We start from the raw sequence: 19,203 nt of genomic DNA, 5'->3' as shown, positions 1-19,203 counted from the left end.
CCAGAAACCATAAAAGACAACTAAATTTAGTTTAATCCTTTATCCAAGTGTGAGCAAACAAAGTTTGCGCCTGAAAGTATCTTCAAAACTGGGGTAAGGTGATACAACACCAGGGCACTCCTTGCAAAGGTGGAGAAAGCTACCAACACTCCTATCTCAGTATCGCCCATAATGCAAAACACATCTCCTTGCGGATATGTCTAATGTTATGCATTAAGGGAAGGGCCACAACCCAGACTAGTTTCGACCTTTCTTGAGGTCTCTTCAGTGGGAGCCAGGCCCAAGTGGAGATACCAGGCAGAAGCATTAGCAGGTCATCTCTACCTATAGGAGTTGCCAAATGGTGTGCCACCCTTTTTTAATAAATTACTCTGGATTTAGAGAAAGATGTTGAAAGTTTATTTTTCACTTGGTTAGAGTATAATAAATTTAGTTTAATCCTTTATCCAAGTGTGAGCAAACAAAGTTTGCTCACACTTGGATAAAGGCTCCCACTGAAGAGACCTCAAGAAAGGTCGAAACTAGTCTGGGTTGTGGACCCAGACTAGTATTCTGAACGTATACTTCCTGAACGTATTGGCAATCACTGTTGGATCAGCCACTGTGCAACGATTGTGTTTAAGGATAGAGAGTCAGTGGCTGGTATATCTGCCTTCTTATTGGTTTATACTTCTGACAGAAGACCTTGATGTCATCAATGTTTCCATAAAATTTCTTTTTGGTGGTATCATCTGGCTTCCTGCGTCGAGTAGTTTTGTTTTCATTCAACTTGGATTTTTTTCTTTTTAGAGAATTACAGACAGCCAGTATCCATCAAGAAAAATATTCAAGACATCATTATACTGTACTGCCTCTAGGGCACTAAGTACATGAATTATATTCTTCAGAGAAAATGGAGATATTCATGCCATCTAAAGAAGGTCCTTTTCTTTTTTATTAATGGATTTTTGTGCAGTAGGACAATCTTTGACATGTCCTCAGGTTTGAGTCCATACCAAATGATCTCCTTCATTTGCTCTAAGGAGATGGTAAGGAAGTCACTGCTCAGGTAGGTAGTAATTGTGAGAAGGCAGAATCAACATGTGGGTTTGGCCCCTGTCGACACTTTTTTCCTACAGCTGCCTTCTTGGAGTTCTGATAAAAGGAACCATCTACCATGACCCACATAAAATGAACAGTGAGGAAGCTGTCAGTCCATTCACAAAGGGAAGGAGAAATTCCATAAAATGGCAGCTTGGTAAGAAGGCCACAATGCCAGACTCAAATGCCTTGGAAATATCAAGAGTGACCAAATGAGTTTCTCTAAGCTTTTCTGTGGTATATGTGGATGAGGTTGACTCATCCACATAACACAGAAATCTGTTGTGGAATGAGAATGGCAGAATCCATACTGGAAATGACAGAAAAAAATAAATAAATAAACAAAATGCAATCACTTCCATCCACATGGATGGAAGTAGCTGCATTCTTTCCATTGACCTTTTGAGGATTTGTGAAAATATATGCTACAAGGATAATTTTCAAGAAAGCTGTCTTCCTACCTGGTTAGTCCATTGGGCAGCTGCCAGAGCAACACTTGCAGCATTTGCACTTGCTGCACTATAAAGGGAAAAAAAAAAATGTCTATTCATTTTCAGGAAATTAATCTCTGTTAACAATATTCCTAAAATTATAGTCAACTTTCATTAGAGTAAACACTGTTTTGGTGAAAGTGCTATAACAACTAAAGAAAAGACCCAACAAAAGCCATGTAGCAATAATACTAAAGGAAATATATGCTACAGTAAACTACTTGGAAGCTGATTATATTATAGTGAAAACTAACTATAGTCATTTTATAATTCTTAACATGTTCATGCTGAGATATATCTTGTGCTATTCTAGTGCAACATAAGACACATCATATAGCCTGATATTAGCATCTATCTGCTCATACTAATGTGAAATATTAGGAAACCCTGAAAGTGAAAATATAATTTGCATAAAATGATTTTTGCAACTTTACAACATGTTTTTGTGATATGGTGAAAAAGTGCATTTTTAGTCCTCATTTGATCATTTGTATTGCATTTTACTCAATATAAAGAAAAAAAAAAAGAACTTAATTATATATAAAGAAAAACTTGACAACAATGAAGAGATTATGGTAAAAAAGGATTTGAATGAAATTTTGATTTTTGGATCTTGGCATCCATCCTGAAACAATCATAGAGATAGTAGCATTTCGTGAATGACAGCAAAATATTTCAGAAACACTGATAAAGCAAATTTTACAAGTAGTTATCACAAGAAAGAGGGTTTTAATTGGCTGCTAACAAAGTAAAAACATACAAAAAAACACAGACTGGTTTAACATATAAAGAAACACCTATTAGTTTCACTAAAATGGTTGAACGAGATCATTATAGTATTAATAACTGAAGCACAAGGAGCAAGTAAGAGTGGTACACGTCATCTGTTTTCTAGTACCGTTTGGAGATGATCAGCTGAAAAGTTTAAGTTGGGTATCATAAAGCAATCTTATTAATGATTTTCAGATATCATTTGGAATAAGGCCTTTGTTTTTGTTGAGAGAACCACCATGAATGAAGGATGGCACCAGATTCTTTAATCCAGTGAACAAGAATTTGTTTTTTTAAAGATATGGCAGAGGCTCTTTCTTTGCCCCATTCAATATCAAGGTATGCATTGGAAGAGGGGTAAAGATAGCTCTGATAATTTTCCTCTTGTTTGTTACAAGCTACATCACTCAAATCTTCCTTCTTTCTTATTTTAAAAATTTTGCAAGTTGACCTTCTGTAAGGAGGACCACAAGAACAAGGAAGTCTGCAAACTCCTGGATGTTTGTAGACAGAATTGCAAGCAAATCCCAACTTACAAACGCAATACGTTCTTGGAAATGCATAAGTTTTTTTTTTTTTCTTGTAAGATACATTGTTAAATCTGTTAATTTGTTTCTGAAATAAATCATCTTAATACAAAGATGGTAAAAATGCATAATTTGAAAATAATTTATTACAAAAACGTTTACTGTACACATTTTTATTTTTTCTTACATTACTTTGTAGCAACTCTGTATTAACACCTTTGTAGATGTAGAAAAGCCAACATTTTTATATATTTATTTATATTCTGATCTCGAAACCAAATTGTTAAACACTATTCAATTTCTTTAACGATGACATTTCATTTTTTTTTTTTTAGAAATAACTACAGACTAAACAGAGTTTGTATTGTGGGTATATTCACTAATTTTTTTTGGTCTTTTAAAACTACTGCAAAATTAGAATGATTGGCATTACAAACATGACCAATAAAAGCAAGCAATTAGGTGTTTTCATATTGTTTAATTATGTACATTTTAGCTTCTTATGAAATCAATTGACTTTCTTGCCACTTTTAGCGCAATCACCACGTTCATTGTTTTCCATATATCAAGGATATTAAAAAATAGAACAGTATATATAAATGCACACAACATTAATGTGAAATATGATCCTTAAATGAAGAATATTGAATGTATCTTAGCTAAGAAAGGGGAATTACCAAACTGGACATTTTCCTTTGCATATCGTAAATATCTGTGATCTACATGCATTCTAAAATGTTCATAAGCATGGGGTTCAATGTTCATTAATGAATTAGGGAGTTACAATTTGTTACTCCAAACAAAGTTCGTAAATACTAATTGTTCATTCTTGAAAGTTCATAGGTAGAGGTTTGCTGTACTGTCCTTTGCAGAATGAAGAAAACTGCCTATGGTAAGAATAGACTTAAAGGCCACTTTATGAATTTCAATGATGCTGGCAATTTTAATGGCTATCTTACTGAGAATGCCAAGATTTGCCATGGAAGAGGAGGATTGAAAACTAGTATTTTTTAGATGGTTCTCTTTGGATATTCATTGAAGCCTAGCTGATTAAGCCAAATCTAAGTTCCTTTTTGTGTCCTCATCTTTTAAAAAGCAGAGTGCATTTTTTTTTTTGATGCATTGATGAAGAGATCCAGAATGAGAATCCATTCACTATGTTTTCATGGTCTTCTCTTGCATCTTATAGAATCCCTTTCATAACTTAAGAAATTTCTATCATGTCCTCTATTTTTTGCATATCAACTAAACTTTGCAACCCACACACACCTTCAAAACCTATCCTTGTAGTGAGCATAATGATGTAAGAGGTGTGACAATTTAATTAATTACCCTGTTTCTCGGTTCATTTGCAATTCATCAGCCATTAGTCGCACACTTAATTGTCTGTCAGAACATACCAAATCTCACAATTTGTTCATTTTGCATCCGTCACTTTTGTTTTGGGCTGCCCCCTTCTGGGATCGTCGTTCACATCTTCTTGCCCACCTTTGAATCTCTTATGCAACTCAAAGACAATTGACTTTTTCAGAGCATCCATACCATATGCCACTATCAACAGCTCGTAACATTTCAGTAGCAATTTTGCCAATTTTCACAAAAAATTTGCTCCAAATTTCGATCACACATCTTTATGCCAAAGTTTACACGCAGATCGCTATTGTTTTTGCAATAGCCAATTAGCAAATGGGTCTATTGGCTTGAGGTTTATGCATGCATTAGTTAAAAGATGTACAAACACGATTACTCATGTGACTCCAACCAAATCATCACATGGGTGACACTACACAGCCGTTCCGGGAATTAAATTGTCACACCTCATATGTTATAATAAGTGTAACCTTATTTCTTTAAGAATTCTCATCAATATTAGTAGGTTTGCGCAATTGCAATGGGTGTTACATCACTGGTGAGTTAAAATACCGCTGCATGATGTAAGAGATGAGTTTCTTTTGAATTGACAACTACTGGTGAAACTACCTTAGAGAATTCTTAAAGAACTGGCAGGTGAGAACTTAGGTAGCCAAGCTCTCCTCCTGGAGTGGCTTATAGTGAGTATGGCAGTATTTTATTATTTGGATCAGAGCAAATGAAGATATACACCAAACAGCAGATTGTGATTTGACGGACCAGATGCTGTTGCATTGTAGAATTTGTATAAGATCACTCCCCCACTCCCCTTTGCTACTAGTCAAGAAAATGGAAGAAATTGTGCAACATGGGAGAATCAGATACTGTAAATGACATACTTTACATTCTTCCTCAGTATAAAAGCATGGTATGTAGTTCTCAAATTACTAGTTTTACTTTCAGTCTACTAAACATTTTGCATAATGTATTAATTGGGTTTACTGGTGTTATCTCTTTTTTTTTAGTCTCGTTCTAATGTATAATGCTGGAACTGAACCTATACAATGAGGACAACTTTGTGAAATAAATCATTTTTTTATGTTAGTATGACCTTATCTTGAGCAATGTCATTGAATTTAGTATTCAGTGCTCCAGCATTACCTTCATAGTCCAGTATGACAGATGTTCATAAAATCATATGCTGTTAAGACTGCCATAACATAATATCAGTAAGTATCAAACGATGAAAGTAGGTGTTCCCAATGGTAACAACTACATTTCACTAAGGGCACAAAGAAATTTTTCAGAAAACTTTCTGTAATAAAATTTCAAGAATATACATGAGTATAAAGTATGTGAGGCTCATGCAGATATATCCTTTAATGCAATTCATCACTACAACTTTCTGTCACTGTTGTCAAGTCCCTTTATAATGGCTGTGTTCCATCAGTTGTTGCATGATGTTGGCAAGTATCCTTCTGATTGCCATTATGCTATTGGGTGATTCCTGCTCTCTAGACAGTGACAACTGTGAAGGCATCTATGTCTGTGCAATTTTATGCCGACAGATTTTCAAGTTAGGAAACTTATCATTAAACATGGTCTGTTCGGCTTTGGATGACATTATCTTTCATCAACCAATGACATACACTACTTCTGCAAATTGGTTTCAGAAATCTCACACATGCACTACAATCTGGAAAACATACCTATGCACATTAAGGCATATAAAAATCTACTAATATCTCTCACAAATGGATCCAGCTTATCTATCTTCAAAATTAGCTGACAAGGTTATTTATATACCCTGCTGTCCTTATGTTCCTTTCAACCCTGTCTTTTCCTATGTCTAGTTTGTTCTGAGGTTGAAATGACTCAATTTATGTGGAAGGACAGTGCATGTATACCAAAACACACAGAAATTGAACAACCACGTTCTATGCTCTTATCATCCTATTTTTAAGAGAAAGGCATAATTTAAAAGTTAATATAATAAAAAATGAAATAAAATATAATAATATAAAATGAAAACTATTCTATTTTAAAATCCCAGATTATCATTTTACTAACTCACCTGTTCATTGCAGTCAGCGATCGTTTTGCATAAGACACAGTCACTAAAAAAAATTAAATAAAATAATTATATATATCAGGAAATACATAAAGAGAAAAATTGCTCAAAGACACAAGCAAAGTATGAATCAAACCTCTCAAGTAATCATTTATTACTTGAGAGGTTTTGAAGTTACATAAATGTTAACCATTAATGGATTGTTCTATTACTTGAGAAAAAAATTTAAGAGAGTGCAGTAAAGCAGATTTTACTAGAGTAACTTTGTTGCTCTTTTTTAGGAACTGATTGGATATCAGTTAAATTTCAGTCAATCAGATAAATATCGCTGAAATAAGAGATTAGAAAATGGCAAGAAAACAGTAGCTAATATCAGAAAAATGTCATCAAAACTAAGATTACTTTCTGTTATTCAACTTTTTTTTTATCTATAACTGGCAGAAAATCTGAAATAATATTGAATGCTGAGTGTGTTTTTGGAATTACAGAAAAAAAATTACAAAAATATTAATGCAAAAATTCAACAAAAATTAATACAAGAGAGTTTGTTTTGTTTCCCCCCCCCCACACCAAATAATGTGACAGAACTACCCAAGTATAAAACAAGCAGAAGAAGGATCACTTCCAGAAAGAGACCAAAAAGGCATAATGCCATTGACATTATCCAAGTTTCCTGTTTCTAACGCTTTTAAAATTAGTATGGGATGTGTCACTAATTTACTAAAAATCATTTTTAGCTTTAGCAAATAGACAGAAAAGAATAACAATTTTTTTTTTATTACAAAAGCCAGTTGTGACATTCATGATTCTTTCTTTCTTTCTTACTCTTGAACTAGAAAATATCTTTACTCATTCATCATTCAGTATAAATACCTGAATCAGAAGACTATAATCAATGAATTCAACCATGGAAATGAAACACAGAAATCATAAAAAGCATCCAATGTGTTATTCCTATAATTACTATTGTTACATGACACATACAAGGAGTCCAAGACACACAACTCACCATCTTTACTACTTAATACTCCAACTACACACACTACTCTTCTACCATCAACACAGTCAACTGTAGGCAGGTATTTTTTATATATTTTTTTTTACATTTTTAATTTATTTGACAATTTTTTTTTATTAAAATCTAACAGAATCCAAAAATCCTACTATATCTAGAGACCAAATACAAACTTTTTCAAAAACTTCAGGCCACCAGTATGTAGGGTGGTGGTCTCATACCAGGTGATGAAATTCATCTCCCACCTAAAGACAATCATAAACACCATGCCACTGTTTGAGCCTACATCCTGTTGGATGAAGAGCAGGTGCCACTCACAAAACCAACAGGTTGGTATTCCAGAGATAAACATTCACAGTACACTTAAAAGAATCACTGATGAGGAAGAGATCAAACTGTATGCAGAGTAGATAGGATTATCTGGTAGGCATGTGAACGATTTAGTTAAGCTCATTTACAATATAAAATGACCAGCATTCTCTACTGCTAGACTGGCATGATCTGAAAACAAAACCTAGCTACAGCTCTGAACATGCAATCTCACTGGAAGATGATTTGTTATCAGGAAAGATGGATTAGAGAAAATCAGCATTTAAAGTAATTAATGGAATGGTTTGCATCACTAGAAGAATAACAAAGTCAATAATGAATTTAATAGTATGAGGTAAATAGATTTTTATCCCCCCCCCCCCTCCAAAAAAAATCCAAACAGAATATAATAAACTATAATTTAAAAAAAAATGAGTGAACACATTAGATATGATGAAAAGTTGAAAGTTTATTTTTTACTTGCTTAGAGTATAATAAATTTAGTTTAATTCTTTATCCAAGTGTGAGCAAACAAAGTTTGTGTCTGAAAGTATCTTCAGGACTGGGGTAAGGTGGAGAAAGCTACCAACACTCCTATCTCAGTATCTCCCATAATGCAAAACACATCTCCTTGCAGATATGTCTAATGTTATGCATTAAGGGAAGGGCCACTACCCAGACTAGTTTCGACCTTTATTGAGGTCTCTTCAGTGGGAGCCAGGCCCAAGTGGAAATACCAGGCAGAAGCATTAGCAGGTCATCTCTATGTATAGGAGTTGCCAAATGGTGTGCCACCCTTTTTTAATAAATTACTCTGGATTTAGAGAAAGATGTTAAAAGTTTATTTTTCACAGAGTAATTTATTAAAAAAGGGTGGCATGCCATTTGGCAACTCCTATAGGTAGAGATGACCTGCTAATGCTTCTGCCTGGTATCTCCACTTGGGCCTGGCTCCCACTGAAGAGACCTCAATAAAGGTCAAAATTAGTGTGGGTAGTGGCCCTTCCCTTAATGCATAACATTAGACATATCCGCAAGGAGATGTGTTTTGCATTATAGGAGATACTGAGATAGGAGTGTTGGTGGCTTGCTCCACCTTTGCAAGGAGTCGCCCTAGTGTTGTACCACCTTCCACCTTACCCCAGTCCTGAAGATACTTTCAGGCGAAGGATAAAGGATTAAACTAAATTTATTATACATTAGATATGAACAAATACAGTGACTCCCTCTATAACAAACAATAATATTCACTACAGTGAAGTGGAACCCCTCATTTACTAAAAGGTTTCATAGGACTGATGCAGAGAAAATATTTCAGCACTCTGCTAGATAGGAGAAAAATACAGTCATCGTATACTAGAAATATAAATTAAATCAAACTTTAATATATATTTTCCAATATTCGACAACGTCACGTTGCTATCTTCATGGGAACTTAAGAGGTGCACGCAAGTACTACACAACAGCAAATGAGAAATGAAGGGAGGAAGCTACCGTTTTCCTAAAGTCCTGATGGTGCCCCCTGGTGGGCTATATTAGGTGTTCTTGGCCTTTGGGCTGAAGTTCTTCTGATGTGTTTCCCAAATTTGGGGCAGTCTCGACACTCTGTCATGTGGTCAAAACTTTGCCATTGCTCCTAGGAAAATACCGGCCGAGGAATTAATGATCCAGATTGAATGCGGGATTCGCCACTTTCCAAACCACATAGCCAACGATATTAGATTGGATGTAGCCTGTGTTCTCACAAAAGTAAGACCACCAATAACCAACAAATCCAATGCTGAATACAAGTCTCTACAGGAAATGAAGAAAAACAAAGAAATAGTTATCACCAAAGCAGATAAGGGGAACGCCACTGTGGTACCCAATCATACTAACTACACAGGTAAGCTTAATGCTTTACTATTAGATCGGGCTACTTACCTCCCCACTGAATACAATCCCACCAACTCACAAATTAGAAAGCTCCATAGGCTCCTTAAGATGGTCACTTCTTGGCCTGTGGATATTACTAACAAACTACTCCCCCCCCCCCATCATACCCAAATGACTCAATTGCAACATCAACCACAGAAAAAACTAATCTGCTAGCTTCACACTTTGCCTCCAATGCACACATACCCGACGATGGCAAATGTCCCCCAGTCATTCCAACTGCCCAACACACAATGTCCCCCCCCCCTAGTATCCTTTTGCCAGAAAGAAATCATAAATCTGTTGTCAAAATTAGACACAAAAAAAAGCCCTTGTCCCTGATGGCATTCCTCCAATGGTCCTGAAAATCTGTGCAGCAGAACTGACTCCTATCCTATGCTGGTTAAACATGATTATTAAATACTTAAGGAATTGACATCGTATACTAGAAATATAAATTAAATTAACTTTAATATATACTTTCCAATATTTCGGAAAGTATATATTAAAGCCTGGAAATTGGCCTATATTCAACCCATTCCCAAAAAGGGTGACAAATCACTGCCATCTAACTACTGCCCTATCTCACTCACTTCAATCCTATCTAAAATGATGCAGAAAACCATTAACTCTCAACTCCCAGTTTATTAGCTGGGTGACCTTTGAAGGTCGCCCAGCTAATAAACAACCACCAGTATGGATTCCGTCGATGCCGATCAACAGGTGACCTGCTGTCATATATCACCCATCTCTGGACATATGCCATGGAAAAATTTGGTGAATCCCAAGTAGTCGCACTTGATATTTCTAAAGCCTTTGACCGGATCTGGCACAAAGGCTTATTAAGCCAACTCCCATCATTTGGACTGTCTCAGGACTTCTGCAGATGGATTGCCAACTTCCTCTCTGGGCACACACTATGTGTGATGGTAGATGGCTCCCTATCCTCCCACTATCCAACAAATGCCAGGGTCCCACAAGGTTCAGTTCTCTCACTGACCCTCTTCCTTCTATATATCAATGACCTACTTCAGTTGACCTCCAACCCAATACACAGATTTGCAGATGACAGCACATTGCACTCCTCCCTTTCATTTGATAAACCTCACCCTGTACAACTCACTTCAACCCACAGAACATCAACCACAACTTCCCTTAATGCAGACCTCCAAAACATCCTCCGATGGGGGCTCAGATAACCTCGTCAACTCCAACACTAGGAAAACCAATTTTTTTGTCTTATTTCACACAAAAAAGAACCTTTTTCCCCCCAATATTATTTTCCATAACACTCAAATTCCCAGACAAAATAAAATCTCTCTTCTTGGAATTACCATGACATCAGGCCTCTCCTGGCATAAACACATCACAACCATTGCATCCTCAGCTTCCAAAAAACTAGGCTTTCTATTTTGCTCAAGACGTTATTTCACTTCAAAACAACTGTTAACCCTATACAAATAGCAAATCTGCCCAGCTATCGAATACTGTTCTCACATTTGGAGTGGGGCTCCTAAAAGCTCCCTCAAAATGTTTGCCTCAATACAGAGGAAAGCAATCAGGCTGATAAATGATCCACCTCTTACTGACTCACTCCCCCCCCCACTCTCACATAGACGCTTGGTCCCTGCAATTTGTATATTCTATAAACATTTTCATGGAAAATACTCATCTGAAACAACATCAATAATTCCCCCACTCTTTACTAAACCCACTGGAACACATACAGCCACCTCCCAACACCCCTTCACAGTACACCTCGAAACCCACAGAACAAGTTTCTTTTCCTCTTCCTTCATCCCTGCTACTGCTGTACTGTGGAACAATCTCCCCCTGACATATTTCCCAAGGAATACAATATACAGGCTTTTAAATCGAATGTTAACACGTTCCTCCTCTCCCATCCTGCTACCCATATACCGTACTAAAGTACTATAGGTTGACCAGTCAACCTCTCGTATATGGGCCCAACATAAAAAATAAAAAAAAAACATATATCTCTAGACTCCCTGTATATATATATGGGATCCCAAAAATACATAAAGAAAATGTGCCATTATGTCCCATAGTGGATGGCATTGATTCCCCCCCACGTACAAACTAGCTAAATATTTAGCCAAAGCACTCTCACACTATACTGGCAACACACCATCACACATTAAAAACTCAGTCCACTTCAAAGCCAGTATAGAAAACCTTACACTCCAACATAATGACATAATGATCAGTTTTGACGTCTCCTCCTTATTCACAAATGTCTTCCTCAAAGAAACCTTAGAGCTAATCCAAGCTAAATTTCTTCCTGATATCTCAGTTCATAATGAACTCAGGCTATTTCATTTAGCAGGAAAAATTCTACAAACAGATAGAAGGGGACAGCCATGGGTTCACCACTTTCCCCACCCTTGGCCATCTTCTTTATGGAGACTTTTGAAGAGAAAAACTCTGCCCCACAAAAACCTACCATATGGCTTTGCTACGTTGATGATGTGTTCGCTATTTGGCCACATGGCTCAGATACACTCCTACTCCTCTCCTTCTTAACACACTTGAACAACCAACACCCCAGAATCAAGTTCACCCTGGAAAAAGAGGAAAACAATAGCCTCCCCTTCCTAGACACACTAGTCACCTGCCAACCTGATGGAACCTTGGTTTTCTCAGTTTATAGAAACCCACCCATACAGGCAGATACATTCACCAACAATTCCCCCCACCTCACAACAATATGGAGTTATTAAGACACTATTCAACAGGGCTAAACTAATCTGTTCAAATGACAAAGCCCTAACACATCCTTAACACTTTCTCAACCAATGGCTACCCCCCCCAAAAAAAATCCAAAAAATAATAACACCAGTTATCCACAACCCCCCCCCCCCCTTCACAAAAAAAGATTACTCTAAATCCATCAACCATTCCCTACATCCGAGGCACCTCAGAAAAAATCAACAAAATCCTAAAAAAACATGACTTGGCCTCTTGTTGCAGACCATATAGAAAATTGGTATCCCTTATCCGCTCCACTAAAGACCAACCACTTCCCCTAGACCTACCCGGTGTATACCAGGTCCCTTGCAGCTGTAAATTGTCCTACTTTGGCCAAACAGGCAGGACAGCAAATATCAGGGACTACATCTGATTTCACCAGTACTGTAATTCTTGGCTTGCAGACCATGATCTGGATACTCGCCACAGAATAAAGTTGAAGAAAGCCACAGTAATACACCGCAGCAAGTTCAAATATGAAAGACTATTCGTGGAATCAACCTCAGCCCTTAGGAACATGAAACCTCAACAAATTTGGATGCATGAGATTGCCCAAATTTGGGAAACATACATCAGAACAACTTCAGCCCAAAGGCCAAGAACACCTAAGCCCACCAGGGGGTACCATCAGGACTTTAGAAAAACAGTAGCTTCCTCCCTTCGTTTCTCATTTGCTGTTGTGTAGTACTTGTGTGCACGTGTCTTTATCTTACGTTCCCATGAAGATGGCAACGTGAAGTTGCTGAAATATTGGGAAGTATATATTAGTTTGATTTAATTTATATTTCTAGCATATTGCTGTCAATTCCTTAAGTATTTAATAATCATGTTAATAAGTGTTTCATTATCCAGTTCATTAGTGTTCGATTCAATGCACTCAATTATGTTGATGGAATCTAACTCTTTGAAACCAAGTTGCTGTCCAATTTTCACTATGTTATTAGTGACTTCAGCAAAAGGAGTTTCAAAACGAATGAAATTCAATGTTGTATGAATGTTTTCACTGCTCTCATATTGCTTGCCATTAATTCATGCCATGCTTCGCCTATATTTTTGATAACGTTTCTGATGTTGTAGTTCTTCCAAAATTCCGTTAAAGTAGGTGCATTTTCTCCTGTTGTAGCGTTTATGGTTTGCGAAAAAGTGAGCCGCAAATAATAGGCCTTAAATGTTGCAATGACACCGTGATCCATTGGTTGGATCACCGACGTATTTGGTGGAAGAAAAGTTACCCGTACATTTTCTTTTAAATCACAAAGACCAGTCGGATGACCGGGGCATTATCTAAGATCAATAATATCTTAAAATCTAATCCTTTCTTTTAGACTTAAAAGGATTAAAATCTAATCCTTTTTCTCTGCAACAACGTTCTGTTGTAGGGCAAAAATAGTCGGTGAACCAATCTTCAAATAAAACTCTTTGTGACCCATGCTTTCTTATTTGAACACCACAACACTAAGAGATTATTTTTTGATACATTTTTAAGAGCTCTAGGATTTTCTGCACGGTACACAAGCATCAGTTTTAATTTGAAATCCTCTAGCCTCTTCCCATGCACTGCTGGATATAGGCTTCCTCCTCCATAACTTTCCAGTTGTTTCTGTCCTTAGCTAATGTCCATCATCTTATCAAATCTTTGTAGATCATATCTTTATCTTGCTCTTTGGCAATCTTTCCTTCATAGTATACCCTCAGTGCTTAAATTTGTCCATCTTTCATCTGGTAATCTGCTAATATCACATACTTTGCCATATCTTCTATTCCAGTCATCTCTCTCTCTCTCCAAATCTATTATTTCTAATTCTATTCCTGTTATTCTTATATGAAACATTTTTCTCCAACACGCTTCGGGCCACTTTACCCAGAAAAACATCTCAAAAGATTTATCATTAAAACGTTGGAAAATTTATTTCTTTATCTTGTTTTTCCTTACTAACTGTCCAAGGTAAATAGTCAAACACAATTTCAAGTATTATATATACTAACTTCAGTTCAGTCTGATATGAATTTGTCATAAAAAAAATTACATTAGTTATGCTAGTGTTTTTTTTTTCCCCTGCTTTTTCTGTCAAGATCAGGTAGCATTTCCTGAACTTCACTTTTTGCTAACAGAACAATGATCACAATCACCCACTAAACATAAATTATTAAGATTTCTTCCAATGATGTTAATTACATAGTTTTCCTGTGATATATTCATAAAATTCATCTTCTAATGTGGCAGAAAACAATTTGGGTGGTATTGGATCACCTTGCCTCATTTCCTCTCTCAATGCTGAATCCCTTTCAATGATGTTCCAATCTGATACTGGCTGCTGAGTTTCAATACAGCTTCTAATAATGTGATAATTTTGCTTTGGTGGTCTTGTTTTGTTTTAAGCTGTTTCTTTTTATATTTACGAATTTAGGGACACAAAACACACGTGTTGAAATGATTATTTTACTTATTATTAATAAAATAACAATTGACGTTTCAACCCCTGTATTGAGGTCATTATCAGAAAAATACATGTGTATATGAAAACACACTACATGCTCTTGCATTTTACCAAGGTAAATTGAATGTATGTTGTTAACTGATCTTTTACTTAGTCTGACCTCTAGCGGTAAAAAAAAAAGAAGTTTTAAGCTGTTTATTATTTGAGTGCTATAAATAATCAAAGGCTTTTACAGCAATTTACAGCAAGACAATATTCATTTACTTTTTCTATTATTCAGATAATGTGGATATGATCTGTTGAAGACAAGTTGCTCTGAAGCCTGCTTGTATATATATGGCCTGGATAATCCAGAAATCCCTTGATGTTTAAAAAATGGTTATAAAAATTTTGTATAAATGTGATAATAAACCATTTGGCCTACAAGTAATGTGGTCTCTGAAGCCCTTTTTTATACACTGGTGTCCAAACACTAAGGATGAAACTAAATTTTTACCTATATATGAAAATATTTTCATCACTACAACCAAATGTGGACATAAATTTACTGCCAGCATACAAATAAATTATATTACACAAAAAATGTGTTATAAATTACAATTAAATTGCACTACATTTTCGGCAAAAGTTACAAATTTCCTAAGTATGTAGTTAAGGAATTAATCTACAGTGCTTACAGAAACTAGACATTTCAATATGGATTATGTCCAAACTGAACTGTGATGCAGCTCTCACAATGTTGTACCATGCTTAGCACCAAATGACTTATTTTTCACAGTATTAACAACACCACAAACACCTTTATCAACAAAGATGTTTTATTAACGCTTATATTTTGCTGATTTTCAACTCAGCATCATAGCACAACACACTTGTAAAGGCGACTGTGAGTGAGTGAAACAATATAATTGCAAAAGACAAAAGATCTAAAGTCCTATTTTTTGGCGCCCTCTAACAGGAAAAAAAAAAAAAAAAGTTATCCAGGAGTTTTTCTTAGGATAACTGTCTCCCAAATTTTTGGCAAATTAATGCAACCATATTTGTTAAGGTTGGGAGAATTCTTCAAAGCCATTGCTGACTCAAAAAATAATCTTTCAGATCTATAACGACTCCTAAATAGCACAATAGCACATTCGTTTTTCTCCATCTAATCCTGTGTGAAGGAGTGTCCAAAGTGTGTTCTGCCAGTCCCGACTTGCCATAGTAATAGTAGCGAACGTATCTTTCATGTTCTTCCAGGTGGATGTTCACTGATCTTCCTGTTTGCGCTAAAGGGTGAAGTTTATCCTTAGACGAGCGGATCAGAGTTGCCAGCTTGACACGAGGTTTGAAAGTGGTGCAAAGGCCATGTTTCAGCAATACTTTGGCTACCTTTTCCGATATACCTCTGATATAGGGAATAGAAATGGTCATGTTGTATTCTTGTGTATTAGGGGAGGGCAGAGTAATGGGCCTATGTAGTATTTTATCTATTTTGTAGGGATTGTAGCCGTTGGCTAAAACATATGGCGCAGGTATTGGAGTTCAGTGGTCAGAGCTGTATCGTTAGAACAAATGGCTCTGGCTCTGTGTGTAAGTGTTTTTAAAATGCCGTACTGTTGGACTGGATGATGATGTGATTGTTTATGTAGGTATCTTCCTGTGTGTGTAGGCTTTCTGTAAATAGAGAAAGATAGTGATCCATTTGAAAGGCGGGTGACTAATGTGTCAAGAAATGGTAAACAGTTATTTGATTCTTTTTCTACTGTGAAGTGAATTTTGGGGTGTTGGCTGTTTAGGTAGCTGACAAAAGCATCCAAAGTATCTTGTCCATGGGGCCAGATAGCAAACACATCATCTACATAGCGTAACCACACTTGTGGCTTGTGTGTAGCTGTGGTAAGTACTTTGTTTTCAAAGTATTCATTGTAAAAATTTGCTAACAGGGGAGAGAGGGGGGAACCTATAGCAGTACCATTAATCTGTTTGTAGAATTCTCCCCCCCATGTAAAGTAACCTGCATTCATGGTAAATTGAAATAATTCAAAAATATCTGGGGAAAATTTAGACTTGATTAAATCAAGAGTGTCTATAAGTGGTACATTGGTAAATAAGGAAGTGACATCGAAACTAACCATTATGTCTGAATCTTTTAGGATAGATTTTTAACCAGTGTTTTGAAATGGACTGAATTTTTTATAAAAGTAGGGGAGTTGCCAGTAAGGGGGGCAAGCAACTTGGCTAAATGTCGGGCCAGTTTATATGTGGAACTATCTATGCTATTAACTATGGGGTGTAGGGGAATATTAGTTTTGTGGATTTTTGGTAATCCATAAATACGGGGTGGTTTAACATGAATTGGTTTTATTTTCCTGATGATTTCTTTGGGCCATGATGTCACTTTTTTCAATAATTTTTGGACTTTTTTCTTTTGAGACATCGTAGGGTCTCAATGTATAATTTGATATGTTTAACTGTCACATATGAGATCTTGCATTTTTCTGATATACTCTTCTTTATTCATGATTACTGTTGCATTTCCTTTATTGGCTTTTGTAATAATAATCTTTTTATTATTATACAACTTTTTTAGGGCAGTTATTTGCTTACGTGGCATATTGCTTTTTGGAGGCTTAGCCTTGTTTATAATACTTGCTATATCTAGTCGCACGTTATTGGCCATTGCTGGCAGAAGATCGTGGATACCCCGTTCTACTTTCATCATAATTTCTAGTTTAGGAATTTGTTTGGGCGTGACAGCAAAGTTATGTCCTAGACTGAGAGCGTTCTTGGCTTCTTCAGCGAGTATTTCCGACGATAGGTTTACGACCACGTGGTCTTGTCGAAGTTGTGGTCAGGACTTCGTATGTTGGCGCTGTTGTAGGAGTTCGTATTTCTTTAGGTGTTTACTTTTGTGAATTCTTTTTTTTGCTGCAACTTTGGAGATGTGCTGTAAGACAGTCCATATTTCAGGATTTAACATGTTTATTAGTTTTCTTTTGTAGAGCTGTTTAGCTTACTAAGCTCTATGTGAGTAGCGGCGATTTGTTCTCAAAGAAGCGCTAAACTCACCCGTCGATAAATACAATGTGCCTTTGCCGATTGCAACTTTTCTTTGAATTTCAGAAAAGATGGAATTATATCGTTGTCGCGCCATCATTTAAGGAAGGCTAACCTGTTATTGCCCAATTAATAGAAGGGAAATAGTTGCAATATTCCAAAACTTCTGGTAAAGTCTGGGGAATATCAGTCAAAGGAAAATTTGTCCATTTTTCATACCACATTGTTGCCTCTATTTCTAAACATTGTAAATTGTATTTTTTCGCTTACTCTTTTGATGTTATTTTGGACTGTTTTATTTTTCTGGACAATTTCAGTTTCAACTTACCGAACCGTCGCGCTTTGTATACAATATCTTCTCCGTGCAGAATCATCAATCTAACAGATAAGCTTAGGTGTTGATGGTTATTCATGACTTATTTTTCACGGTATTAACAACACCACAAACACCTTTATCAACAAAGATGTTTTATTAACGCTTATATTTTGCTGATTTTCAACTCGGCATCATCAGAGCACAACACACTTGTAAACGCGACAGTGAGTGAGTGAAACAATACAATTGCAAAAGACAAAAGATCTAAAGTCCTATTTTTTGGCTCTAACAGGGGAAAAAAAAAAAAACAGCCAGAGCCATTGATTCTAACGATACAGCTCTGACCACTGAACTCCAATACCTGCGCCATACGTTAGCCAACGGCTACAATCCCTACAAAATAGATAAAATACTACATAGGCCCATTACTCTGCCCTCCCCTAATACACAAGAATACAACATGACCATTTCTATTCCCTATATCAGAGGTACATCGGAAAAGATAGCCAAAGTATTGTCAAAACATGGCCTTTCGCACCACTTTCAAACCTCATGTCAAGCTGGCAACTCTGATCCGCTCACCTAAGGATAAACTTCACCCTTTAGCACACCCAGGAGTGTATGAAGTTCCGTGTGACTGTGACTTGGCCTATTATGGGCAAACAGGAAGATCAGTGAACATCTGCCTGGAAGAACATGAAAGATACATTCGCTACTATTACTATGGCAAGTCGGGACTGGCAGACCACGCCAGTCCCGACACTGGCAGGACACTCCTTCACACAGGATTAGATGGAGGAAAATGAATGTGCTATTTAGGAGTCGTTATAGATCTGAAAGATTATTTTTTGGCTTTGAAGAATTCTCCCAACCTTAGCAAATATGGCTGCATTAATTTGCCAAAAATTTGGGAGACGGTTATCCTAAGAAAAACTCCTGGATAACTGTTTTTTTTTTTTTTCCCTTCCTATTAGAGGGTACCAAAAATTAGGACTTTAGATCTTTTGTCTTTTGCAATTATATTGTTTCACTCACTCGCTGTCGCGTTTACAAGTGTGTTGTGCTCTGATGATGCCGAGTTGAAAATCAGCGAAATATAAGCGTTAATAAAAC

The 19,203-nt window shown here is 36.4% G+C and overlaps 1 protein-coding gene across 3 annotated transcripts in view; it reads right to left on the bottom strand.

The window, feature by feature from the left end:
* Nucleotides 1-19,203, bottom strand: part of LOC150101823 (RNA-binding protein 5-like) — a 455,027-nt gene that overhangs the window by 257,015 nt on the left and 178,809 nt on the right. For all 3 annotated transcript variants that reach the window (XR_016549043.1, XM_090400660.1, XM_090400661.1), the window contains exons 11-12: nt 6,294-6,336; nt 1,542-1,599 (exon numbers count right to left, since the gene is read on the bottom strand). Coding sequence is in view for 2 of the 3 variants with exons in the window: in XM_090400660.1 (XP_090256786.1) it covers nt 1,542-1,599; nt 6,294-6,336 (101 nt within the window). In the remaining variant the exon portion in view is untranslated. The remainder of the gene's footprint in view (nt 1-1,541; nt 1,600-6,293; nt 6,337-19,203) is intronic.

Source organism: Typopeltis vanoorti, chromosome 11 (assembly GCF_054136105.1).
Source record: "Typopeltis vanoorti isolate ZY-2024b chromosome 11, IOZ_Tvanoo_1.0, whole genome shotgun sequence".
Lineage (NCBI taxonomy): Eukaryota > Metazoa > Arthropoda > Arachnida > Uropygi > Thelyphonidae > Typopeltis > Typopeltis vanoorti.
The sequence above is the reverse complement of the archived record's forward strand: the minus strand, read 5'-3'. Positions and strand labels throughout refer to the sequence as shown.